This window comes from Hesperophylax consimilis, chromosome 27 (assembly GCF_061612785.1).
Source record: "Hesperophylax consimilis isolate HC1 chromosome 27, BYU_Hcon_1.0, whole genome shotgun sequence".
Taxonomy (NCBI): domain Eukaryota; kingdom Metazoa; phylum Arthropoda; class Insecta; order Trichoptera; family Limnephilidae; genus Hesperophylax; species Hesperophylax consimilis.
This window is the reverse complement of record NC_142862.1, coordinates 3,236,752-3,264,210: the sequence shown is the minus strand read 5'-3', so window position 1 is coordinate 3,264,210 and position 27,459 is coordinate 3,236,752. Positions and strand designations below refer to the sequence as shown.

Below are 27,459 nucleotides of genomic sequence, written 5' to 3'. Positions count from 1 at the left end.
GAGGCATCACTCTGAGAGTGATTATCAGGGTTCTTTGTAGCATTTCTTAATATGAAGGATTGTTATTACCTACATAATAAATATATTCACCTGCCAATTTCAATTCACCCCATTGCTCTCTTGCGCAAGTGAATTACTGTTTGCTGTTTAGCCAGAAGCCTTGTATCGCCTTTCCACGATCACTGATACTGCGAGCTGCGACCTGCTAGCTGACAGTATTTAACTAGCTGTCAGAATATAGCTGCTAGCTGCCAATACCTCCATTGCCAATCACCTATCCCATCACAGATGCGACGAACCGATCGCTTCCAAATACTCGTAATAGTAGTGAAACGCTTGCGACGCTAATCTCAATTAATTACACATTAAGATACTCGTTACTAATGGCATTGCGGTCTCCTTATTAGCCTGGCTGACATACTTAATGATAATATTATATCATCATCAAGTATAATTCGACCGCTTGGGAGCTTGGTGGCCCTGTAGTCCAAAGCGTCGGGTTCATATCCAGGCGTCACGGGATCCTTTGCCAAGTCTTTCAACATTACACAAGCAAAATTTTCCACTTTTAATGATGGGAGTAGTAGCCCAAGCAATGACCGTAAAAATTATACCCGATAGGCCACTTCAACCAAATTAAATGTTTTCAGTTATTCGTTATCCGATAATGTTTGTCTTTCTAAGAAAAAAATTGAGGGAGAATAAACGCATTACCTACTTGATTGATAATTTTTTTAAATGTGACACCTCACAATAGCGTCCTTGTCTGTACATTGTATAGGCAGGGGATCTATGGCGCCACCCGGTTGGGGAGCGTTGTAAGATGGATTAAGGTAGGAGCTGTAGAAAGGGATTTATTACTGCGGGTCTTAAAGAGGCCCGGATTATATGAATGAGGATAAACAGATGCGGTAGCTCGTTCCACAATCTACACAAAGAAGCCAATATCAACTGTGAACGAATGTTTCCCTCGTGTACGTCGAGTTTCACGCACGTGCACCGGTTCACCAGGGATCAATGCTGCTAACCCCTTAGAGCAGGCTCCATTGAAATACATTTAGAACAGACTCAGCATGCCCGCATTGCATATGTGCATAAGAGATGGCAATCGTTCTGTTAACAATGGATTGTCAATCAGACGAACCGCCTTCCTTTGCGCAAAATCAAGTAGGTTTATCAAGTTTTGTGATGCTCCAGCCTAGAGGTGGTTTCTAAATTCAATTGTTGGGCGTAGGTACTTGAGATTTGTATAGGGTTAGCAGCTTGTTACCATTGAAGAATCTGCTAGTCCCTATACAAGACGCCCAGTTTCCTGGAAACCAGATTTATTCGGACTTTTATAGAGCCCCGATACTTGAACCGGTCTGATATACTTACTCTGGAAACATTTTAATGGAGTCTTTATTGGGGAGTGTGCTTCCATCAAATTGCACCAGATAGTCATTGATCTCCCTCTTTGCCGAAATCAGACACGCTTGAGTTTATGAGATATTGAAACTGAACAGGTAGGCCTTACCCCAAGCACGAACCTTCTCGGCGTGGTGGTCAACTTTTTGCCTTAAAACTCCCCGAGCTGTACGGACATCATAAGTGAAAGGGGTATTGTCGAAAAGATAACCTAGTGAATGGTGCTGTCGTCAGCGTAGCAATAAATTGGTGCACATTTAACGAGATCGTTGTAGTGCAACGAAAACACCGTCGGCGACAGCACAGATCCTTGTGGTACCCCCGCATTGATTTGGTGTGGAGAGGAAGAGCTGACAACTACGGTTTGAATTGTTCTTCCTTTCCTTTCCTTCCTGCAAAGTCCGCATTGCAACTATGCAGGGTTAATTGGATCCCGTACGATGGTAACTTCCCGACGAGTGCCCGGTGCCAAACCATATCAAAGGCTTTTTAGATATTCAACCCGACGGTAGTTTTTTGCTACACTGATACATTCGACGAGACTTACAGAAACGAGAGAAGCCGGATGCTACCTACCTCTTATCGCGCAGTTCTTGCTTGAATTGTTACAGGTTGTGTAGCGGCTGCGTTTACCCGTATGTACCTACCTACCCAGCCTTCCATATATTTACTCCCTCCACGGTGATGGTTCAGCTCGTGTCCTTCGATTCGGGTAAAACCGATACGGTAGGAAGCGAGCGAGTGTTGCCAGTGTTAAGTATTTTATACCAAAACCTAGAGAGAAATAGATAGTTCCAGGGAGAAAGGGAGATTTTGACCAAATGTTTTCGAAATCAATGTTTTACTAAGGGAGTGTCTATTGTTCGACATAACAACGCTGATCTCCCGGGTTCACGTTTAGTACCGTTGAGAGTATGCAGTATACAACAGGCATAAATTAATAATAATTTAAACCGATTGTCAGGGCCCAACGGCGCGCATGGCGCAAGTAAACACCTCAAGGGGAAGTGTTAGGTGTTTGGAATTATCAGCGCCTTGACTCCTTGGCAAGTCAGCGCCCGGAACGGACTGCTCCAATTGTGTCCGCACAGGGCCGGTCCTGTTATTGTAATATTCGTCCCACGGATTGGTTTCTGCGACATCGCTACACACTAGACCGCGTGTCTCGTATTAATTAGCGGGTATTACACTTTACACGTAAGCTTTGGAACGACGGTACCGCGCGCCGCTTCAGGCCGCCATGCAGAAAAGTCCTACAATAGACTCCGCTGTTACCTTACTTTTAAATTTATTGTTCTACGCGGCGCTCTGTCGTTCCGAAGCGTACGTGTAATACCCACTATTGTAAAGGCGCGTCTCTAGCGGCAAAATGTTTTCAAAACACCCAACATCCGACAAAAATAGAAACAGTTTTCCGTGGCCGATGGAAAACAAAAAACGTTGTGTTTTTGTCGGACGTTTTGAAAACATTTTGTCCCAAGAGATCGACTCAATAAAGGTGAACGCGAATCGTACATTATTACGCCAATTGTCGTAATTTTACATCAAATCATGTTGATAGTTTCCTTTGCGTAGGCGTTAGACGACTGTCATTGTTGTTTACGCATAAATAAACCAGTTTACGTAAATAGTGCTATCAAAAACACATGTTATTCAGCTTTATTTTGATATTTGTTGTGTTCCCTTTTTCCAATAATTGGCAACACTGAAGGTTGTGAAAAAATTCGTTCAAGAAGCTTTTATTTTTTTCCATTAACTCCACACAGGAGTTTCTGAGGAAAATAATTTCCTTCATGGGTGGGTGGTTTATTTATGCTTCCGGGAATATGTCATCTTTGGGGATGCTGTATGGAGGGTCTTTTTAGGGAGAAAACACAGAGGCAAGCAAAACTTTCCACATCCGAGCTGTTCAAATCAAGAACGAGTCGTAGATGCAACCTGTTCTCATGTGACAAATCTCAACCCTGTAGATATGTTGGGCGCGCGTTTGGCCTGTTTTCCAACTATGCACTGGTGTCCGGTGCCGAAGGAATCAAAGACGCTAATTCCTCGAAGCATCTTCCATCGTAATACCGGTAGAACAAGAGCAGCACACCTACCTGACGCCTTTGCTGTAAAGATTGCAGTCCGTTTGTTAAGATACTGAAATAAATCACACAAACCACCCGTTTCTGCAGAGTCGAGGGTTTTTTCAGGTATTTTGGGTCTCCAACCAGATTTGGCTGCCAAATTGGGGCTCACTTGTGATTTGAACAGGGTCAGCGGTTGTGTATTATTAAAGTATCTGCGGGCCCTGCACAGTACGTTTTGCTTCTGACAACCTTCCCATGTACTTTTTCGTCAGGGCATAATCAGGTAAACCGACGGAGGGGCGCGGTAGTCGATCTTTATCTACCGACAGACCGATCGCCATGCACATTCTCGATGGGACTGCCAGTTGACGGGTGGAATACTCTCCGGTAAAATTTGTATATGTTCAAATTGGTATATTTCAAATGTAGATTGCTACAATGAAAACATGATTAATTCTTTTTTTGTTTTCTCTCTACAGATGGCCTAGTCTTTAAGCAGCTGTTTTGTCCATTTTTATTTGTAGGCTTATTTTATTTTAATTGTAAAAAGCATTCACTTTGTGGCTCATCATAATTTATAATAAAAACACATAAATTTGTTTTTGACCACGATAGTTTCTAAATATTCTCCTGACGAAGGAAGGGATCTTCCGAAACCGGTAGAGTGAAAATAAAACTATCGTGGTCAAAAACAAATTTATGTGTTTTTATTATATTTATTATTTTATTTTAATTATACCTATGCATATTTAATTAATGTTAATTATGTTTTTGTGTATATTGTAGTCATCATGCAGCCTAACCACTATGCAGGGTTATTGGGGGTCTAGAATCTTTTATAATAAATGTAGAGTTGTTTAGCCAAAAAAAAAAGTCCTTGTGACCCTGGTATAAGTAACCATCTGTTATTTATACCAGGGCGGGAAAACAGTGGATAACCTCCAGCTTCTGAGAGGCTAATTTGACTCTGGCTCCGATGGAGCCTCCGTGGCAGAGCTGGTCACTTTGAGTTACACGTTACAAGCATATCTGTAACGGACGTACTGCTCCGGGCTCGGCCGCAGTCACCCACGTTAAAATTATAAAATAAAATTCTAAATTGAAATATGTAAATGTATGTAAAATTAAACTGTAAACCCCCTATGTATGTAAAATGTAAAAACAATAAATGAAACATCGGAGCTTGGCTAGGGGACACGGGCAGAGAAGTATACTGGGAGAGCTAGTGGATATCATAATAGCATTTAATTCGGGCACGGTTATGAGAATCGTGCCTATACGAGAGGGAACGTTCGGCCACGGCCCGTGAAGCAAAGGGCCGTGCGCCGTCATGGCGTGCAAGATGGTTTGCCGTCATAACGTTCCACAGGCGCGATTCTGAGGATCGTGCCTGAACAAAGAAAGGCCGTGGTCGCGTTCGACCACGGGCCCTAAATTACCGGCCGAGAGGCGATAAAGAACCGGTGGCGCACTGCGATCGCGTCACAACGCGGCCCTCGATTCCAGGAATCAAAGAGAAAGTGGGCCCGTGTGAGCGTCGCGCGGCCGCCGGTGGCCTATAAAACATGAAACACCCCCTCAGAGGGCAGATCTCCAGAAACCACCACCAGCTCTACACCTCTCTCTCTGCTCTGCCCTCTACCTCGCTCCGACTTCTGACTCTGCTCGCCTTCTTTCACTCTGACCCCCGCCTCACCCTGGACCACGGACTGCCTACCCCTTCGGACCAGACCCGGAATCAGCATCAAGAACAAGCGACAAGTAATCGGACCAGCTCTACAGCGGCTTCAGAGACGCCCCGCTCTACCCCTCCACGCCACTGAAGGAAGACATCTCACGCCTCCACAGATTGGGATCACCGGCCCCATTTACAGTCTTGTGTGTCACACGATTACGTCTGATACAATATCAATGGAAGGCATCTTGGGAAGATTGCTTCAATTGAAGGAGACTAGATTGTCATTTTGTATATATTGTGGTATTTATGATGTTATTTGATTGGGAATAAAGTATATTTTCATAAATCTACGGAGATGGAAAAACGTTGAAATAAATTACTTACTCAGATTCGCATTTTTAAATGTTTGAGATGTCGAGTTTGTGAAAATTAAATGTCATTTGTAAAAAAAATAATTTTATGAGGGTAAAGCAATTGGGTCATTATTATATTATCAGTGGGCAAAAATACAAATAAAAAAATACACAAATTTAAAAAAAGTTACATACAAACTCAGATTTTTATTATAAAAAATACACAATACATATAACTTTATTTATGTACAATTATTATCAAACTCAAGATTTGTAAATAATGAAAATTGACCTATTTTAAAAAGACGTGAAAACCAAAGAAAGAATGCTGAAAACTCTTTAATATTTTATTCATACATTATCACTCTTTTCTCCAAGCATTACAAATGAAATATTTTTGTGACTTAATATCCTATATTTAATTATTGAAGAAGATAATACTAATACATCTAAATGGAACATGAAACAGAAAAAGACACAATAAATAAAAAGGTAACAGTTGCTCTTACCAGGACAATGCCTCTACTCCTTACTTCTGGTTAAAATTGATCAAATATCAAAATTCTCTAGGAATCAAAGGTCTGATGTAAATTGGCGAAAACTGTTCATTTTAATTGGTATAATAGATCACACTAACAAGGATTATCTATTCAGTGATTACAGCTAACCACTAACAGCTAACCACTTTGCCACTGTGACCTGATTTTTTTTTTAACAACATTTTTGTCTATCTCTATTTCATTTTCAATCTGCAATCAATAATAACTTTCTAACTTAAATAACCAAATATATTGTTATTTGTATAGTTAGTTATAATAGTTAAAATAAATTTCAAAGTTATACTTTTTTGGGTTTCCCGAAAATGCATCGAGTCCGTGATATGAACATGACCCGTGATGTCACCGATGACCAGTCTCAAAAATCCTATGTTTTTTTTCGATGGGAGTCGAGACGTTTTTTATTCTTAAGATTACCTGCTTTTAACATCAAAGAACACTGGGTGAAATGTTAGTATCTCGACACTAATGTTATTGTATTGAACCAACGTGCAAAAATACATTCATGACCGCACCTGATGAACAATTTACCGGTGTTTAAAAACCTACATTATAACATTTTCACTAGTACAAATGTGAATGTGGACCAGAGTTGCCAATGTATGTTTTAAAATACCCACAAGAGATGAAGAGTTTTTAAAATTCCCTACAAAATCCCCACACGTTTACCTGCAAAATTCTATTGATTTTAGCCATTATTTTTCATTTTGCAGTCATTTTCGTATTTTCTCTTTCGTTCAGGCTTTAGAAACAGACTTTTTTTTAAATTTGTGTAAACAAAAACGAAATATTTTAGTGAGTTCTCATAATTATAGTAAATATTATTTTTAATGGTTGCATAATCAAAAAATGCAAAGAATCCCCGCATTTTCCCCACAAAAAGGTACTATGTAGCTGCAAAAAACCAAATTCTTGAAAAATCTTAAAAATTCACACAATTTGGGGAATTCTCCACAAACTGGCAATCATGATATGGATTTTATTGACCACAGATATATTACTCACGTAGACTGGTTGTGATCAATCAGCTGTTCAGTTGTACTAACCAAACGGTGTATTTTAATGCAATGGTATTTTATTTGTATTTGAATGACGATTTATAAATTCTGCGTATAATAATACATATAATAAAACTTATATAGTCAGAATCTGCATTTGTTGATCTATATTTTTAAGCAATAATATTTTTGCTGTAGCTCCTTATTAACAATATTATCCTTGTTATTTTTTGTTTCATTGTTTCGTTTAGATTTATTAATATTAATCCTATTTTATTCTTCTTAAATGATTAAATATTACATTGATGGCTTTATTCAAAAGTTATTCTAATGAAATTAATATCATTTTCTTTCAACTGGTGTTCAGGAAACACATGTGCAATTTTCTAACATCATTATAGCCATTGAAGAGACAAACAAATACAAGTGTGTTGTAATTTATTGTTGAATTATGTTTGATTTTCCTTACTTCTGGTTAAAATTGATCAAATATTTCTAAATATCAAAAATTCTTTCTTGAACAAAATAATCTATGAAGCCTGGGAATCGAAAGGTCTTATGTAAATTGGTAAGAACCGTTTTCTTTTCAAGTTGGAATAATAGATCACGGATTATCTCTCCATTGATTAAAGCTAAGATTATAAACTTTATTCTGAATATTGTTTAGAAACGACTGTGGGATTCATGAAATAATTTTTCTTCAAATTGCCTGTAGAAGATTCTGAGCAATATTATAATGATTGTCCAATACAAAATGGGTTTTACCTTACTCTGTGATAAATAATAATATATCAACTGTGGTTTGGTAAAACCCTTCAAACCACAAAATGAAAACTTTACAGGAGACAATAATAACAAATATTTACAAATTCGTAAAACTAATTAAAAATCTTCAAGTTTATATGAAAGCGGTTATTTGTTTCTCAAAATGTTGACATAAAATATAACAATTCTATTTATAACTCGCTGTACCCCGCCACGTGTTGCTATGGCTCAGTCTGTCTGTGCAGAAAGTTGCTTGTTTTGGCGCTGTTTTAAAAAAAAACCATGTTTTTACTTGTCACCTATGACATCTATATAATATAGGTATATAGAAATACATGCATATTCGATTGCAACGTTGTGTCAAAATTTCAAAGCAATCAGTGTGGAACTTTTGGAGATTTAGGATTTTGAACAAACGAATGTTTACAATTTGTTTACAAAACTAAAAAAATTGTACGCATAAATTCAGATTTTAGTATTAATTAGCAAAAAATACTTTACCATGTTTACTTTGAAGATTGATCTATATGAAACCACAGAAAATAACAATTTATAACATTCCCAAAAATTGTGGCTTGAATGGTTTTACCGAAACACTATCGATATTATGGTAACTCCATAAAAAAGCTGCTTAAAATGTTGCTATAAATACACCTATACCTATATTGTAGAGTATTATTTAGGTTTATCGACTTCTCCCTTCTCCTGATAAGTGATGACTCCCTTCTCGAGCATGCTGGGCACCTCCACAGCTAGCCAGGGACCCAACTGGAAAATAACACACGTAATATTATAATAACAGTGGTCGCCAAATTCATTAGTCATTCTTTGTACCCGAGTCTCACTCTCGAGAACGTCACCATTACCTCCTTTAAGGTAGAGAGAGCTGCACCAATTTGTTAATGAACTCACCAAAAGCAGTTGATCAAAAAGATCGACATGTTTTTCATATCCTATAATAACGTACCTACAAGTTTTTGGCACTGCAAATACATATCTTTAAACAGTACAATTATAACGTCTTAGATCCTTAATCTGTAATGTTATTATTTTTTTTCCCATTATTTCTGGCTTTCACCACAATTATGCAGAAATGAAAGAGGAATTAAAATTTTATTTAAATGGGCAAATTTCAAAATTATAATCAAAATTGGAGTAGAGTTCAATTAGATGAGGCAATTTAGATAACGCTTGATAGAAGAGAGGATATTTGTTTAGAGAGGGACAACCAAAAAATATGTGATCTAAAGTTCCCACTTCTAGACCACAGAATGTACAATCTGGGGAGTCAAGGACATGAATTTTAAAAAGGTGGGAAGGAACGGAACAATGTCCAATCCTCACTCGAATAAGTGAAAAAATTTCTGTTTTGGAAAAGGGGGAGTTGTTGGAACCACGGTTTTGATGGGAAAGTCCTTTGTATTGAGGCATAGCAGGCTCCCTTGGATTGACTAGCAATGTGCCAATACTCCGACCAAACATTGCAGGATCTATCTTTGATGATGGAAAAAATGTAAAATTGTACAAATTGAATTGAATAAATACATAAATAAATGAGCCAAATATCAGCGATACAACGATTTAGATTTCTTTTAAGAGCCAAATTTTTTTTATAAGAATCCTATTTCTAGAAGTCGGTTAAAACTAGGTTTACTGAATAAAAATATATATGCTACATACTTTATTATTGTATTTGTACCAGCTCATTTAATATTAAATTGTCATTTATATTATTTTTCTAGATGCTATGAATGCTAGAAAGAAAACAGTCAAAAAACAAGGGCAGCTAAAGCGACTGTTTGGTTGTGAGTGTGGTTATGAAAACAATCTGGTTTTGACGTTTTGAAAATTCTACAACGATTCTTGGCGATACGGGTGTGGTTTTGTGATATCAGTAGCGACATGTACAGACTGTGCGCAACAAGTTGTTGACGATGAGACAACATGAGTATCCGACGCGGGTCTCTTGATATCGGTAGCGACATATAGGGACTGTGCGCAACAAGTTGTTGACGATGAGACAACATGAGTATCCGACGCGGGTCTCTTGATATCGGTAGCGACATATAGGGACTGTGCGCAACAAGTTGTTGACGATGAGACAACATGAGTATCCGACGCGGGTCTCTTGATATCGGTAGCGACATATAGGGACTGTGCGCAACAAGTTGTTGACGATGAGACAACATGAGTATCCGACGCGGGTCTCTTGATATCGGTAGCGACATATAGGGACTGTGCGCAACAAGTTGTTGACGATGAGACAACATGAGTATCCGACGCGGGTCTCTTGATATCGGTAGCGACATATAGGGACTGTGCGCAACAAGTTGTTGACGATGAGACAACATGAGTATCCGACGCGGGTCTCTTGATATCGGTAGCGACATATAGGGACTGTGCGCAACAAGTTGTTGACGATGAGACAACATGAGTATCCGACGCGGGTCTCTTGATATCGGTAGCGACATATAGGGACTGTGCGCAACAAGTTGTTGACGATGAGACAACATGAGTATCCGACGCGGGTCTCTTGATATCGGTAGCGACAGATAGGGACTGTGCGCAACAAGTTGTTGACGATGAGACAACATGAGTATCCGACGCGGGTCTCTTGATATCGGTAGCGACATATAGGGACTGTGCGCAACAAGTTGTTGACGATGAGACAACATGAGTATCCGACGCGGGTCTCTTGATATCGGTAGCGACATATAGGGACTGTGCGCAACAAGTTGTTGACGATGAGACAACATGAGTATCCGACGTGGGTCTCTTGATATCGGTAGCGACATATAGGGACTGTGCGCAACAAGTTGTTGACGGCGAGTCGACATGAGTATCGGATACTCACAATATGTAGTAAAATGTGTATGTACATAAGTGTGGTGATTGTTCGTCTTGAGATATTGGGATCAACACCCAGTAAAGTTAATGTTGATAGGAATAATCCTAGAGGGTAGAGTTTAACTGGTATAATTTGTAATACTTTCAGTTAGTATAAGTTACACTCTTGGAGGTAGGGTAATAAAGGTGATGGAACACAACAGACATACTCTTTTATTAACGACATGCTCTCTCTTTCATACTAGCGATGAGTAATGACTCATATTATTAAGAGCGGGATTTGATACCAGCTCAATATTTTTCGTACGACTGAAAGAGTCGATTTAATTGAATGGGAGTCGTGAGCACAGATACGGCTCCCCCGGGATGTCTCCCCCGGTATAGCTCCCCTGATACGGCTCCCAGCTCCCCAGCGTAAGCATATGAATGATCGTACGACTCCTGGTACCGGTATGCCGCCTTGTACCATGAGGAAAATAAGATGCTAGGTATAGGTGCATATGTCCAAGTCCATCGTACGACTGTCAGACGAATGTCGGACTTTCAGACGCCGTTCACGTCTCTGAATATGTTATAATAATTAATACATGAATAATTTGAATGGTGCAATTTTTATAAAATATCTCCTGAAAAAAAAAGTTCCCGTTCAATTAATCTGACTATGTATATATTTTTTCTTTATTTTTTCATTTAAACCATAGATAATGTAACCGCCACTGTTTTGAATACATAACAGATAATGCCCACGCACAGGCTTCACATTTTTGGGTTTTTTTTTGTTACTGTCTTATGTTTTGTATAATTATATACAGAGATGTGCTTTATTTCAAATAAATCCATTTCAAATGGAAATGCAAAATGCAAAATGGGTATTTTCCATTTTGCATTTTAAATGCTTTTCAAAATACCATTTTGCATTTTGAATTTTAAATGCTTTTCTCAATGCATTTTCCATTTTAAATGCTTTTTTGTAACATTCTTCCTACTATCTCCACTCATCTTTTTTTCATAAGCCCCAAATATCAGTCGGTCCTCAACCTCGCTATGAGAGATAATTTACATTTGTCAAGTTGCTCCTTGGTAGGAGCCCTGGCAATTGAGTGATACCATTACAAAAAATACTGATTCAAATACTGAACATGGGGCCCCGGCCATGACGCTGTAATATTAAATGTTAGATAGCAGTTTCTATGTTTTTACGTTGGCAACATTAGTCCCGCGCAAATTTTTTGTGGTTTCATAATCTGTAGTCGTGGTGTTTTTGGATTTACCATCATGTAATATGTTTGTTCTACATTGATGTCCATTATTAAATGACAAAATTGTTTAAAAATTCTATAATTATATTAATTGTTTGACCTGAGATACCATTTTGCATTTTCAATGCATTTTGAAAATAGGTATTTTGCATTTTATATTTGAAATGCTTTTCTAAAAACTATTTTGCATTTTGCATTTTCAAATGGAAAAGTTTTGACCCATTTCCATTTTGCATTTCAAATGGTTTTGGGTACCCATTTTGCACATCTCTGATTATATATGTACCTGTATGTATCAAAAAAATTGCCAATAAAAAAAAAAAAAAATTTTGTCATGGTACAGTTTACCAGGAGTCATATGAATATAGCTCATCAAACGAGCTAGCTCAATTGTGTGGCTCGTTCATGTACGACTCATCGCTAATTCATACTCGGTTGTCTCTTTCAGATATTTAAACTTACATTCCCTTACAATAAGGTGCTTTAAGAAGTTTTGTATTTTAGCTCCCTAGAAAGAAAAAATTAAGTTATGTGATTTTACAATAATGTGGGAAAATTTGACAAGGATTAAACCACTAGGCCTAAGTACTGACCAATTCACAAAACATATTATTCTTAAGCGTTTTTTAGTTTCATATATATAATAGGGAGTGTTTAGACTAACCCCCAGCGCCATGGCGTGCGCTATCCCGAACTTAGGCACATTGCGCGCCCACAGCGGCTTGAAGTGGTCGGTGAGGCAGATCTTGCCACCACGGTACATTTTGGCCGTCTTGCCGTCCAGGCTCGGCAGCGCTATCTCGGGGGCGGTGGTGGGATACGTTACCGGAATCTGAAAGAGTGCATATGTAATAGAGCTACTTACATTTTTATAAGCTTTTTACAAGTTATGTAATATTTCTAAGCCTTTTTTAAAACTTTTCTGTTGTCAACAGGCGTAACCAAAATCTCCAAAATGACTTTCTTTCATGTATTAAATAAAGACCTTATGGTTTATGTATTTTTTGTATTCTTACAAAACCTACAAATACATAATATACCATAAAAATAAAACGAAAGACCTAGAATTAAGCAATTTAAAAAATATATATATTATGTAGTAATTCCTTGCCACATTTAATATTTTTGCGCGCTATAACCATACCACAGCTATTTCCGCCATTCTATTCGCACAGTGACTACCTTGTGGATGATTTGCGCCATCTCACTCGCTCTCGCTATTACCAAAACTGTACGAAGAAGTAAGGTAATTTACGCATGCCACCCGCTGTCCATTGCCACTCGTCAGAAGCGGTCAGCCAGTATAACTCCGGGCTTTGGTCGAAGGCCATGTTCGTTGATGAATAATGAGGTTTTCATAAAATTAACTATATGTTATTTATTGATATATTATTTTGATAATATATAAAAGAAGTGTAAAACAAAGTGTGCGCTTAGTTCTTCTACACTACGCAACGGATTTTGATAGGGTTTTCACTATCATCTAGAGAATTTCTTCCGGAAGGTTTATGTATTTAATATATTTATATTATGTTTATAGAAAGTAGATAAAAGTCGTGTTTACTATCAAGTAGTAAAAAAAATATTTTCGGGCGCTTACATCGCCAATGCTGGCTAAACCTAATGCTTATGAGATACATCAAAATAATGTATTATAGAATTGCATATCTTAAAAAGGCCTCATAACCTCAAAACTTTACCCCAAACCATTTATAAGTTCCCGGGCAATGCCGGGTACATGTCAGCTAATATAAGAATTATTTGCAATAAAATTCATGAATAAATGAAACACCCCTCATGGCAACCCAAGCTTGTTTTGCATCTTGGCATACCTATATATATAAATAATCTGACAATCTCTAAATTCATCATACTACCATCATTATAACTGGAAAATATTGCTTGTGCATTGGTGGAGAAACTTAGCTAGTAGAGGATTGGGAATGTGTTCGGACTATTCTATCACTTATTAAAATATGAAATTAAAGAATACACTCACATCAAATTCCACATCAAACTCATATTTGAGTAGATCTTGGATGTACCAGCACTTTCCAAACCATTTAGTTCCAGTTTTGTCTGACTCCAGGCGGAACCAGTCATTGTCAGCTTCCTTGTTATTCTGGACATACTGGAAAAAAGGAAAAAGGCAATTGTTTCAATGTTAACTTTGTCAAACATATTATATAAAACAAATTTAGTAGCATTTTAGGTAGAGGCAGAAACTGTTGACTGACATAGATTTAAAACGAGTACAACTCAAATACCTGTTTTGAGTCAAAGAAAGAAATAACGGCAAAGTTGCCAAATTCTGCCTCACACTTAAAACGCATTTTTTTAAAAATAACACTTGTAATGCTGACACCTAATTTAGCATCCTACGGAAGTCATCGTAGGTCTCTGATTGGGTACGCAAATCATAAATCATCTAATCAGTGGCCGGCTCCCCGCTACCTACCGAATGATGGACGGATGGCCTATAAAAGCAGACGCATGGCCTTGAACCATCAGACATCCATATGAAACCCTAGGCTCAATACCTGATACCGATAGCGAGGTGTGCCATCTCTTTCAGCGATATTTAAGAGTAACTAGAAGATTTTTGTCTTCAGAATATAGTTTTTTTTTTTTTTTTTTTTTTTTATATTTACTCCACACAGGAGGCCCTGAAGAAAATAATTTCCCTCGGGGCCTATGTCATCTTTGGGGATGCTGTGTGGAGGGTCCTTTTTTGGAGAGGAAGGAGTGAACATGGGTCTTGAAGAGTCCCATGTTGTAGGAGGGAGGAAACACAGAGGCCGGCAGTTTGTTCCACAGCCGAGCTGTTGAACTTAAGAACGAATCGTAGAAGCGACCCGTTCTCATGTGACAAGTGTCAACTGTGTACAAATGTTGGGCGCGCGTTTGGCGTGTATCCCGACTACGCACCGGTGCCGAAGGGATCAATGACGCTAGACGCTGACTATAGTTGAAGATAACGCGCTGTTTCGCCATTCCCGCATTGTTTTATTCTACTACAGAAGAAAAGTATTTGTTTTCGAACCCGCATACAAATTAATTATAACTAACAAATCTTATACATTTGGTTTCAACGCAATTACTACAAGAAACAACTATTTATTGTGGTGGGAGACGGTAAAAGACGCATTAAAGTTTCATTTTCTCAAAGTACAAAATTTCAAGTCTAACCACCATGTTTTTTCTTATTTGTATCATCTGATTTTGTCGTAAATTAAGTTTAAAGGTTAGGAAAAGCGCATAAATTATTAAATTAACCATAACTAAGAACCTAATAAGCTATCTTGTGCATGTTTTTCTATTTCCCCTCCCCCATAGTTGTTTTTCAAGTAGTTATTAAGTTGAAATCAAGTATTGTTTATTGTTTCTTTACATTGTATCTTTTTTGCATTAGAATTTTTGGTAAAGGTTACGAATTCCGCTTCACTCTTAATACGCAATATTTTACTTTCAAATAAATGGATTTAGCTTTATTAATTCAAAACATGATTTATTATGTCGGGGGAGACGGAAAAATAAGCACTTTTAATTTTAATTTCGTTTATTAAGTCACTTACGCGATATGTCACACGAGATTTCAAAGAAACAAAATAATGTGACATTTGCCGAAAATACCACAACTAGTTATTTACCTAGCCAGTGCGCGGGTTAGGTACAGTACCTACCTACTAACTAATTCAGTTAAAGAAAATAAAATCTTGAAAATATTAAATTAATATATATATAACCTAACCTAATCTAACTGTGATTTTCTATAGCAAAAAATGCCCCTTTAATAACGCCTGCTCGGGTCCCCTTTAGAGTTACATCCCAGTTTTCAAATAGTATGTGGGCTACGCTAGGTTTGTATAGACTGGTTTGTGATTTAATTCTAATACCTATTTTCCATGTTCTAACCTAACCTAACCTAAACGGAATACGTTTAATCACATTTTATTCTATTTGTTTGTTATTCGGGTTATTTTATTTAATTATCTGTTGATTATTTGCTATAAATAATACATTGACTTACATATTAATATGGATTAATTATACACGATGATATTATTTATTTAATATGGCAATACTAATTTTTTTGGTTGGCAGCAATATCTATGAAATATTTTGTAGGTATGAATTACGATATTATGAATATAATCCAACTCTTGATATGAACATAGTCGCTTTCGGCGGCGCCGCATTCTAATTGACATATCGCGTAAGTGACTTAATAAACGAAATTAAAATTAAAAGTGCGTATATTACCGTCTCCCCCGACATAATAAATCATGTTTTGAATTAATAAAGCTAAATCCATTTATTTGAAAGTGAAATATTGCGTATTAAGAGTGAAGCGGAATAGGAGAAAATTAATGAATTTTTAACCTCTCTAGGACAAGCCTGTGTGGAGGTTAATTATTTTTTCGTAAAGGAAACTAGGAGAAGAATCTATAATCAAGCTTTTAAAAACTTCAAATCACCCATTTATACGAATTAAAGAAAGGTTTTGGTAACTTTGTAATCAAACTAGGAAGAATTTCTCATATTCATGCAAATATTAGAAGTTGATGACAATATGGGTTTCACTGATGAAATTATGTCAATATTGGCATTAGGCATGATTTAAGATTCTGCTATTGCATCGGACTCTGCAGGTCTATCTGAAACTATGTCTAAAAAGAAGGAGGTAGCGCTACACAGTTTAAAACTAAAAGCCAAACAGCATAATAGAGTAAGGAACGTTGCAATTTGTAAAAGTTTGTAAGTAACCTGAATAGATGACAGTATTTCTAACCTTTATAAGCGCCTGATATTCCTCCTTTAGCCTATTCACCCATAGGTCCTTGTCGCGAGGTCCGGCTTTTGTTTTTAATAGAGGAATTCCGCTCAGAGACTTTCTAGTACCTTCGTCAACCATATTGTAAACGTTAAAGAGCTAAATGACATTTATTTAGAAATCGCGTTTTGACAGTTTGACACTGACGTGTAATAAAAATGTTGCCATATAGAAAATAGCGTTTAGGTACCACTGAGCAAGCAAGAACGCATTTGGGTAGGCGAGTACCTACCTTTACAATTAATATTTGATTACAAACCCTTTTAAATGTGTGGTACGTATACATTTGCAAACCGAAACGCGAGCCAAGCCACGAATTACGGGAAAGGAACGAAGCAACTACAAGCGGCGTTTCGCGCCAATTGCGGTTGCTTCGTTCTTTTCCCATATGTTGAGGTTCAGCTTGGCAATTCGGCTGGCGTATGTATTTGTAGAATTTTTAATGTTTATAAGTTACTTTTTGGATTGTCCAGTAAGTCGCATAAATAAGGAAAAGCGACCCACCATCTGAATACGGTGGACGTGTTTTACACTTTTACAAATGTGTTATATTTTACCGGTGGCACACAATTATAGTGTCGGCTACACCAGGCGATTCGTTCTTAAACACACATTCAGATCCTATGTGGAAATGTCTCACAATGGACTGCGCTGCGAACCGTTACCTTTCTTTAGCCAACTTTACTTTTCAGCGATGGGTCCGGTTATTTTAATGTGTGCTCTTCAGCAGTCAATGTTTACTGATGTCGTAGATTATTCAAATCATTCTCGAACCCTCACGATGCCAAAAATATGGTCAAACAGTTTGTCTCCAGCTTATCGAAATGATACGTTGATTTTAAGTTAGGGCAAGTCTATCTCTTCTACCATCAATAAAATAACCCCGATCTGGGTACCAGGACATAAAGGAATTGAGGGCAATGAGTGGGCTGATGGACTAGCAAAGAAAGGGGCGAAAGCACCACTTGAGGGATCCAAGCCGGCTGTAGGAGTAGCAGCTTGCCACTCTAAAATACATATTGAAAGGTGGGTCAAATCCCGATACTGGGAGGAATGGGAAAGGGCACCCGGAATGAGGCAATCCAAAGTACTCATAAACGGATCAGACACAAGGCGAACTAGACAACTACTCAATATGGACAGAAACTCACTGAGGGAACTGGTAGGACTACTAACAGGATACTGCCATCTCAGGAGGCACATGCAGTTGTTGGGAGTGGAAAACACCAACAGATGCAGGAAATGTGAAGAGGATGAAGAGACTCCAATTCACCTTTGATGCCAATGTCCCGCTCTGTTGGGAACAAGGCTAAGATACCTGGGAAGACACATTGTAGAACCAGAAGACATAGCCACATATCCAATGACAACCCTGATGAACTTCATTAAAGAGACCGGATTACTGTTAAAGGAATGAGGTAAAATGGGAGATAGCACAATAGGCATAGGCTCATTAGGCCATAGGGCCTAATTGCTCACGGGATAAATAATAATAAATCTCTTCTAACGTCGGTGGGTAGAACTAAGGTATAAACCCTTACCACTCCATTTAAAAAATATATTTTTTGTCAGCCAACTCTAATTTAAATAGTGGCAAAATATTAATTTATTGATAGGTAGTTACAAAAAAAATTGTTAAAAATTCATTCGTTATGATTTATTCTTCAAATAAAAAACAGTTAACAGAAAACATTATGGACTACTTATATTTTTGCATAGTATGGTACTTTTTAAAACATTCTCCTGGTTGGAGACCAGGTTTTCTGGAACAGGTCTCACATAACCACACTGTTTCGCGTCCTCCTTCTGTGCTGTTAACACTATCATCATTAGGATCTTCAAAATCACAAGCAACAGGTTTGTACTCACTGTCACTTTCATAAAATTCATCTTCCGAAAATACTTGGTATTCAGATGCCATGTCACGCCAAGTTCCCGCTATTTTAGGTTATGTGAATTTGCAGAGGTTATTTTATAGTAAAAAAAAACGGAAAACAGTCAAAATCTTATGAAAACGTGAATTTAAATGTTTTTTATCGAATAATCACAAGAAACAATGTCACGTGTCAAGTTTTGCGCACGAAAATACACCGCGCGCGCACGTCTTATCTTGTCAGCCGCCAGCCGACAACTGAGTTGTAGCGTACAAATAGTGATGTCGGCTGGCACCCGAAAAAGGAGTGGTAAGGGTTAAGAAGAAAAGACAAAAATTAAATAATAATTTTTATTCAACACTTGAGATTCTAGTATATTATTATTCTAGTGATGTAACTTCCGTAAATTAATAAATATGCTACAAATATCTGGAGTAAGATTACAGGTAACAAAGAAATTCATTCAACAATAACAGAAATTAAACATTCGATAAGTCAGTAATAATAATTAATTAACTACAATATTTTTGTACTTTTAACATACAGAATGATTACTTCCACACTATTATGACATACATAATAATAACTACACTTTAGTTTATTGCACTTTCCACTTTGAAAGAGATGAGAAAAAGAGTTTATAGATGCTATAATTCATAAAATAAAGAAAGAATTCAATAGAAAGAGTTTGAGCCCCCGCAAACGAGAGACTTTAGTTGCGGGCGTAAAAATCCATTACGGTATATGTAGTTGCCATGGAGACTTTTCAGTTGAGCCTTCTGGCAACTGCAACTTTCTCCACGGCTGTACGATTATATCTAAAGTCTTCGTAGACTGTTTCGAGTTAAAATTTTACACATACTACTATATTTCCTCCCATACTTAAGTACGGTAAATATCGCGTCGGTAAGTTGTCGAAATCGAGAAAAGATAGTTGCTCACCATGTGCGCTCGACGGCGACTGTGACGAAATAGTTGCCGCAACTTAAGTCTCTCGTGTGTCGGCTGCCTTATATTACTTTAACAGAAGGTTGTTTCCAATCAATTATGAAACGAAAGAAACAACCGGTGTAAATTTTTTATTAACATCAAACAAGGAAGGGTTCAACTAATGTTCGTTTGTGACACCTATAACACTCTATTACATTGGATTTGTACACCCTATTATTCTATTGACTGTATTATTTAATTGTACATTAAATTTATCATATTTTATAACAGCCATACAATAATTATTATTACTTTTAAGAAATAATCAATTTAAAATCCTACTGTACACATTAGGTTACATATTATATTAACTACTAAATATCTTATTAAAATGAAGTGATTTAATTGCAACTGAAAAATGGGAACAAAACACCTTGAAACCAGTGAACAAAAAGCACCGTTTTACGTAAATCAAAAACATGATGAAAAATTTATTTGCATAAACTAAAAAAAAGAAACATATCATTTATAACGGGATTTTTCAGATTTTCTTTAAGAAATAGATGTACAAAAATTTACATGCAACAATGTTTGCCATTTTTTAAAATATAAAATGAAAGAAAGGGAAGTGATAATAATCCTTATAATACGTCTGTCAAATTAAGGGTAAACGTAACATACATTAAATCAATGCATTCATATATTTTAGGCGTTAATTTTTGGGTTTGGTCGGATTAAATCACCGATACAATATTTTATTTGTATGCCTTTCTTGAAAGCATTGTGTTTTTTTAAAACCGCACAAAAATCCTGACTGGAGTCCTTCTGGAGCCAACGAGACTATGGCATCTCCAATTGGGGTATGTTGTGAGGCTGAAGGTAGCGGGGAGGGGAAGGAGATGGGAAAGAGGAAGGTGGCGAAGTACCTGGCTATTCAAATCTTGTCACCAAACACGGCCAAAGTCATTTCAAGCAAAGTTTAAATTCTGAATGGTGGTCTTTCACTCTGGAACATGCCGCAAATATACTATATATTATTTTAAGTGGAGTATTTGTGAAATAACACAAATAAATTAAATTAATTTGATTACGCACGCTCGAAAATGAACCCGCGACATCCAGCTTGCTAGTCGAGAACATTACCCCTCGACCGTGGAGGGCGTAAGTTTTTTCATAAAATAGTTAAATTAACGCAGTCTATGAACGCATTGATTACAACTCATGTTACGTTTACCCATAAATGTGTTTTTAGTTTCGTATAATGTGGTAAATTATATAGTTTACAAAATAAATGATCAGTAAGCGATTTTAAAAACTTTAGAAAAGATTGTGTTATACAAAATTATAATAATTTTAATTGCATAATATTATGTCCATCTGCTGCACTTCATTTTTGAATATTTTAAAAAAGTAGCGAGTCTATTTGAAATTAAATGTCAAGCTGGAATATTCAATGACATGATGTTATTTTGTCTAAGTCCAAGGGGTTAAGGTGTTAAGCTTACAATAGTGAAAGTCCGTTAGAACCGTTTTATGAAAAATGTAAAAAAAAAATATAATTTGTCAAAAAATATCACAAATGAGAAATAGATTCTTAAGCCTCAAAAATGAGTTTTAATAAATAAATATATAAAGAAGGCGGCGATCCAGCCATCAATATATCTGGTAAACATTATAATATCACTATAAATAAGCATACATTATACTAAATAATTTGGTAGCAATATTCTAGCTGTATGTTTCTTCAAATTCTTCCATATCAGGTCGGACAAACGATTCAACTTTAGCTCTGCCGTGGGCCAAAAGATGTCTCTTCATGGCGCGTCGTGTCCTGCACGAATAGTCACACGAATTACATTTCATCGGCTCGCCCAAATGCTCGATCATATGCTGCCGCAGAACATAGTGCAGACTGCATTGAAAATCGCAGTATTTACACGACAAAGTGTTGCTTTCCGAATGACCGCGCTTGTGAATGTTTAACTTAGAGAGCAAACGACATTTGAATGAGCATTCGTTGCATGAATACGGCTTCTCGCCAGTGTGAATAAGGTTGTGACTGACTAAATCTTTGCGGTGTTTCGTCGTGAATTCACACTGTTCGCAGGAGAAAGGTTTGTCAGCCGTGTGCGTACGTTTATGCGTGCGTAAAGTGTCCGGCGATCGCCCGGTGTACGGGCAGATATCACAGCAAAAGGGACGCTCTCCCGTGTGTATTAAAACATGCCGTTCGAGCTTTACTTTCAGGTTTGATGCGTAGCCGCATTCGCTACATTTGTATTTGAGATTCCCCGTGTGTATGCGATAATGCTCGCTCATTTTGCTGGGTAGCATGGCAGAGAAAGGACACTGATCGCAATTGTAGAGTTTGTCTTCTATGTGGATGTAGCTGTGTCTTCGGAGATTGGCACGAGACTTTCCCCTGTAGTCGCACGTTTCACAGGGGAAAGGACGGTCGGCCATGTGCTGCAATTTGTGATTTTTTAATCCGGATGCTGTTTTGGTTGAGTGGCCACATTGATCGCAAGCGTATAATTTATCAGTAACGTGTGTGAAAGTGTGTTCGATGATTTCAGCGGCGCTTTCAACGACGATTGAGCAATCTTCACAGCTGAACGGTTCTCCTTGATCATGCTGGTTTTTATGAACATCGAGATGACTTTGAGTGCGTGTTGGACATCCACATTCGGCGCAAGACAGTCGCTTTTCCATGCAGTGCGTAAGTTGGTGACTCTTTAGCGAGTTGGTTCTGGTGCATCGGTAGTTGCACAAGTTGCAAGCGAAAGGCCTTTCACCGGTATGAGTCATGACGTGAAGTTTCATATTTGAAGGTAGTTTACACGTGTAAGGGCAATATTCGCAAACCTGCGGCTTATATTCTTTATGGCGGGATTGATGTTTTTCGAGTTTAAGGTTGTCATCACTTCTAAAATCACAATAAATACATTTGTAGATTAACTCCGCCTCGTGGGTGTCATTGTGGACTTTGAATTCATTCTCGTCTTCGCAACTGAACTTGCATCTTTTACATTTGTGTGCGTATTGTTCTTCGTGGGTAAGTTTATGTTTTTTTAACACCTTTTTTCTTCTGCAAGCGAAATCGCAGATGTCGCATGCAAAGGGTTTTAGATCTGTGTGGATGATGGAGTGCTGCTTGAGTTGGTTGGAGTCTCGACATGCGTACGGACATTGCGGGCACTGGAATGGTTTCTCTCCTGTATGAAGCAGCATGTGATTCCTCAATCTAGTCATCCTGCTACAGACGTAAGGACAAACAGTACAAGAGAACGGTTTTTCGCCGGTATGTACAATCATGTGTTTTTTAAGTACGACCATCTCCCGGCAAGCAAAAGCACAGATTTCGCAAACAAATGGCTTTTCTCCAGAATGTTTTCGCTTGTGTATTTTGAGACTAGCGGACGTGCGGCAGGTATAATCACACTCATCGCAAGAGATAGGCTTCTCTCCGGTATGAACCAGCTCGTGCTTCTTGAGATACTTGGCCTCGCGACACGTGAACGCACACCCTTCATGCGGACAAGAAAACGGCTTTATTCCACTGTGAATTAAGCGATGTAATTTCAACGACGCCGCACAACGACTAGCAAAATTGCAAATATCACAAACATGTGGTTTATTACCGGCATGGCCTTGTCTATGCTTCTTCAATGACCGGTCAGAACTCAAAACACACCCGCAAACCTCACAAACAAACGGCTTCTTATCGGACTGATCGTGGATTAACTTATGCTGAGTTAGATACCTCTGCATTTTAGTTTTAAATTCACACTCGTCGCACTCAAACAGTTTCTCGGCATTGTGTAATATTTGGTGTCGCTTTAAATAAGACCTCATTTTGAATTTGAGATCGCACTGAGGACATTCGTAAGGTTTAGCATTCTTGTCTCTCTTGATTTTTTTTACAGTCGTAGTTTTATACGAGGAGTAAGTCGGATCATCATCTTCACGATTCTTATTCTTTCGTTTCTTAGATAGTTTCTTTTTATGTTTAACATCTGAAACTTCAATTGGCACATTGGGAAATCCGTCATTTTGTAAGTACTGTTGTATCATGCTAAAATATGGCGGTGATATGAGGGATTGTGGTTCTTTTTTAACAGTGGAAAGATCCATGGCGTCATTGCTAGATTCACATTCAGTTTTAATATGAACCTCGTTGGATTTATTGCAAGAGTTGTTAAAAGCGTTGGTATTAAAAGTATCATCATAAATTTGCGAGTCTCCGGCAGTATTAGGTGCCGGTGGTTCTAATAATTCTTCTTTAATTTTTTGTGTGAGTTCTAAAAAATCAGGAGGCGCATAATGTTGGGTTAAGTTTTCTTCTGAAGAGTTAGGAACTAGATTGTTAGCCAAATTTTCTCTGTATGATATGTCTGCAGACTTAAAGCTTGGGTTGATGGTTTCATTTTCTTTGTTTGATATCTGTGATGGTTTAAAAACACCGGCATTGTTTTCATTTTGGGTGTAGTCACTGTCATCTTTTGGTTCATCTTTTATAATAGTTTGGCTGGGGTCGTGGGGGGAATTGTGGTTTAGATCACTCCTTGTTTTAGCATTGTCGTTTATTTCACTTTCATCCTGGTCCGAGTAATCTTGAGGTTCTTCTTTGATGAATTCCACAGGGAGGATGTCTTGATTGTATTCCTTCTGAAAAAATAAGCTCTTTTTATATATAGATATGGCAATGAACTGACTATGGTTAAAGGTAGGTGTTAAGGAGGCAAACGTTCTCAGGATCAACAGTAACTAGGGTAGTATCAACTAGTACTGTAGCCATTGGAAATAATAGCTTTATGCCATCAACGCCCAACGCTATTTACGAAAATTTACACTATCACAAATAAAAGTTACCAAACCACACAACTTTCAGATACTGCAATAAATGTTCAAATACTGCAATTTTGAAAGGAAAAGAAGCTACACAAACTTTAAAATGCGGTTTTACAGTTTATGTATCGATAATTTTAAAGTATTATCTACACGCATAATAATAGAAAAGAATTAAAAGCTATCAAATAAGATTTTTTTCTCAAATATTCAAATTTAGATATCTAAAAACTTGTGCATGTGGTTTGGTGACTTTTGCCCAAACGGCGATGATATTACCTATACGAGAAAATGATTCAATGCATTCTACTGTATCTATTGTTTTTAGCAGTATTGGCACCAAATATATTAACAATTTATACTTTGGTGCAACAGTTTATACTTTGTGAAAGATATTTGGCGTGGTTCGTAATGAGATTTTGGTTATCCGCCTTCCTACTAGTCTCTGTTGGTTTTACTATCTGATTACATAGCGCTAAGCGTCAAAGCAATTCACCCGGTTGCAAGTAAAGTAGCTGTTGGCTCGTTGGATCTTAGATCGTTGGCAGCCGTTATAACAATTCCAATCCCAATGGATCCCCTAATATTATTAGGATTATTTATTGCATTTCAAACAGTTGATAATCTCTAACGATAGCAGCCGTTGGCGTTATTTCGAATTGTCATCAACACCGAGTAGGTACTGGTTTCAACATACTTTATCATTGTAGAGGTAAGAACTGGCAAATAACTTTAAATGATAATTTTTATATTTATTTATATTTTTAATAATGGAAACATATTTTTATGGATCGCCACCCGAAAACGGCGTTCTCGGCAGTTCTAGCCGACGGCAGCCATTCCTGTTTCTCACGTCCGCCTTGGTAGTTGACAGTTCATAGCTCTTCATAAAACCCTTCTGATAAAATTCGTGTTGTAATAACTAATAGTGTACCGTACTTTCAATAAATACTAACGTAATTATCCAACTACATTCTTTACATTATCACAACCCTTTACACACAGTACACATTTAATGGACAGTGCTATATCATCATCATCAGCGCTACAACCGCTGGGGAGTCCTAGCTGCCAAGTGCTTCTTGATGAACTTGTCAAAATAGCCAAGAGCCCAGTTGTGTTCTTGCGGCAAAGTTCAGTTTATTTATATTTTGTAATCAACTTTACATAGACATATTTACTTATGCTATCGTGCGGTAAAACCATGTGTGACCGTAGGAAAAATGTGGAGATTTGCAAAGAATGCAAGGTTGATCTAAGCATAATGAGTAAGATTAAAAAAGGGAGGCTTGGATGGTTTGAGCATGAAGAACAAATGAATGAAGAAAAGAGTGTCAGGAAAACATATGACGCAAATATGAATGGTAGAAGAGGTTGGGGACGCCCGAGGAAGACGAGGCACAATCAAGTGTACCAAATATTTGAGTCAGGCCATTTCAAGAGTCAGAACCACAGAAGGTTATGTATGAATATCAATGTAGCAAGGAGTGTGGTTGTTTACTATATTATCGTAATCCAATGTAAGTTAGAACTTACGGCACTCATATTGATGGCCATATCTACGCTGTCCATGCTGTCTTCGGAGTGAACATTTGCATTACACGGGAACCCCGGCCCCATACTCAGGCTTGGCACCCAGTCTACATTGGTCACATCCTCAGAGTCACTGGGCTTACCTGAAATATTATAAAAAGGTACTTTATTAATTGGTGTATGGTTGGTATCGACTAACTCCAGAGATAAAAGAGATAAATTTGCATACTTATTGGTCAGTTTCTCTCTGAAGATCTCTTTTAGGCTTTATGAAACTCACCTTCGTACCAGGCTGGTATTTGGCTTTAGACTAAATTTCTAATATTATGTTTTCAATTAAGGTTTGGCAGGGTTCAATTTGGGAGGCGGGTACGGGAATCATTTATTGTATAACGAGCACCTCTACCATAGGTCACCGTAAGTGGTTAGCTACGTCAGGTGACTTAGCAGGGATGCTCGGGTTAAACTAAAGCGTCTGCTCAACAACTGCGTGGCAGGTCAGATCGGGAGAGACTGGTTGAGGGAGACCTTTTGACCTCTCCAGCAGGTCTCTCAGAACATCACCTTGTATCTCCTAATCACACTAACCCCCAGATTCCTACTCAACCTTCAAACCTTTTTCATTCCCAGAACTTCTTCCCCTTCCTTTCCTATTAAAGATACTCTAAACAGCACCCTCATAGATGACATAGGCCCTGAGGGGAATTATTTTCCCTATAAATTAATGATAAAAAAATAAATATAATAAAAAATAAATGATATACATATTGATGACAAAACAAAACATAAATAAAAATATAATTAGTATTATTATCTTCTGTCATAGTATTACGCATTTCGCCTTTAAAATAATGATCAATCACTTTATATCTGTAAATAAATGAGATAACAAACCTCTGACGAAGTGCTTGGAGCAGATCCGTTCATTATGTACATCTTCCTCTAAGATATCGCTTCGGTTCACAGCAAGAATCCATCTCTTTCGCCTTTCGGTGAAAATCGGGTCCGGAGTTCCCTCAGTATTAAATGCCGAAGGGAATCTAAAGAAGAGGTACTTATCTCTGAGCCGTAAGCTCTCACAGCCCTCCACTACGCATGCATTTGACATAACTAATACAGATCGTAATTAGGTTTTAAACTATCAAAATACGCGGATTGTAAACATGATAATATTAGACAAATAGACAGCCATGACAGATCTGCCCAAGTTTTGACAGATATCGGAGTCAAGGTCCTTTTTTTGGTGTCATAATATAAAGTTACAACCTCACCATGCTTGTAAAAAGTCGCAAGCAATTATAGTCTTTAACACATGATATTCGTGAGCGTATTTTTTTATGAAACAAAAGTAATTCTAACGAATGTTTTGACTTTTTTGTTGTTATTTTTGCAGCGGTAGGCTAAGGAACAATTTGAAGCCGCAGGGTGAGGGAGAAGATGTATGGAAAATGCCAAAACCTAGTTCATTTTTCCTTGTCTCATCATCTACCGCCTAAAACATAAG

The 27,459-nt window shown here is 37.6% G+C and overlaps 2 protein-coding genes across 3 annotated transcripts; both read right to left on the bottom strand.

Annotated features, from left to right (window-relative positions):
• Positions 1–5,716: 5,716 nt before the first annotated feature.
• Ufc1 (Ubiquitin-fold modifier conjugating enzyme 1) lies at positions 5,717–16,897 on the bottom strand. Its single transcript, XM_089648123.1, has 4 exons — positions 16,729–16,897; positions 13,936–14,067; positions 12,601–12,768; positions 5,717–8,598 (listed from the first exon to the last, which is right to left on the bottom strand). The coding sequence occupies exons 1-4, from the start codon at positions 16,849–16,851 to the stop codon at positions 8,506–8,508; spliced, it is 516 nt and encodes a 171-aa protein (XP_089504249.1). The 5' UTR covers positions 16,852–16,897; the 3' UTR covers positions 5,717–8,505.
• Positions 16,898–20,796: 3,899 nt separating this feature from the next.
• On the bottom strand, positions 20,797–27,151 carry LOC149410475 (uncharacterized). 2 transcript variants are annotated; one of them, XM_089648436.1, is made up of 3 exons: positions 26,850–27,151; positions 25,959–26,098; positions 20,797–24,242 (listed from the first exon to the last, which is right to left on the bottom strand). In XM_089648436.1, exons 1-3 carry the CDS (start codon positions 27,061–27,063, stop codon positions 21,303–21,305), a joined length of 3,294 nt encoding a protein of 1,097 aa, XP_089504562.1. In that variant the 5' UTR covers positions 27,064–27,151; the 3' UTR covers positions 20,797–21,302. The 2 variants fall into 2 exon arrangements, with proteins under 2 accessions (XP_089504562.1, XP_089504563.1); XM_089648437.1 differs by having other exon boundaries at positions 20,797–24,239.
• Positions 27,152–27,459: the final 308 nt, after the last annotated feature.

Bases quoted from the DNA above. Each gene is read 5' to 3' on its own strand.
- Ufc1 (XM_089648123.1), bottom strand. From the start codon at position 16,851: ATGGTTGACGAAGGTACTAGAAAGTCTCTGAGCGGAATTCCTCTATTA. The intron at 14,068-16,728 runs GTTAGAAATACT...CCTTTTTTCCAG, and splicing joins AATATCAGGCGCTTATAAAG to TATGTCCAGAATAACAAGGA. The intron at 12,769-13,935 runs GTGAGTGTATTC...GCACTCTTTCAG, and splicing joins AGTTTGATGTGGAATTTGAT to ATTCCGGTAACGTATCCCAC.
- LOC149410475 (XM_089648436.1), bottom strand. From the start codon at position 27,063: ATGTCAAATGCATGCGTAGTGGAGGGCTGTGAGAGCTTACGGCTCAGA. The intron at 26,099-26,849 runs GTTTGTTATCTC...ATAATATTTCAG, and splicing joins CTCCAAGCACTTCGTCAGAG to GTAAGCCCAGTGACTCTGAG. The intron at 24,243-25,958 runs GTAAGTTCTAAC...TTATTTTTTCAG, and splicing joins TGGCCATCAATATGAGTGCC to AAGGAATACAATCAAGACAT.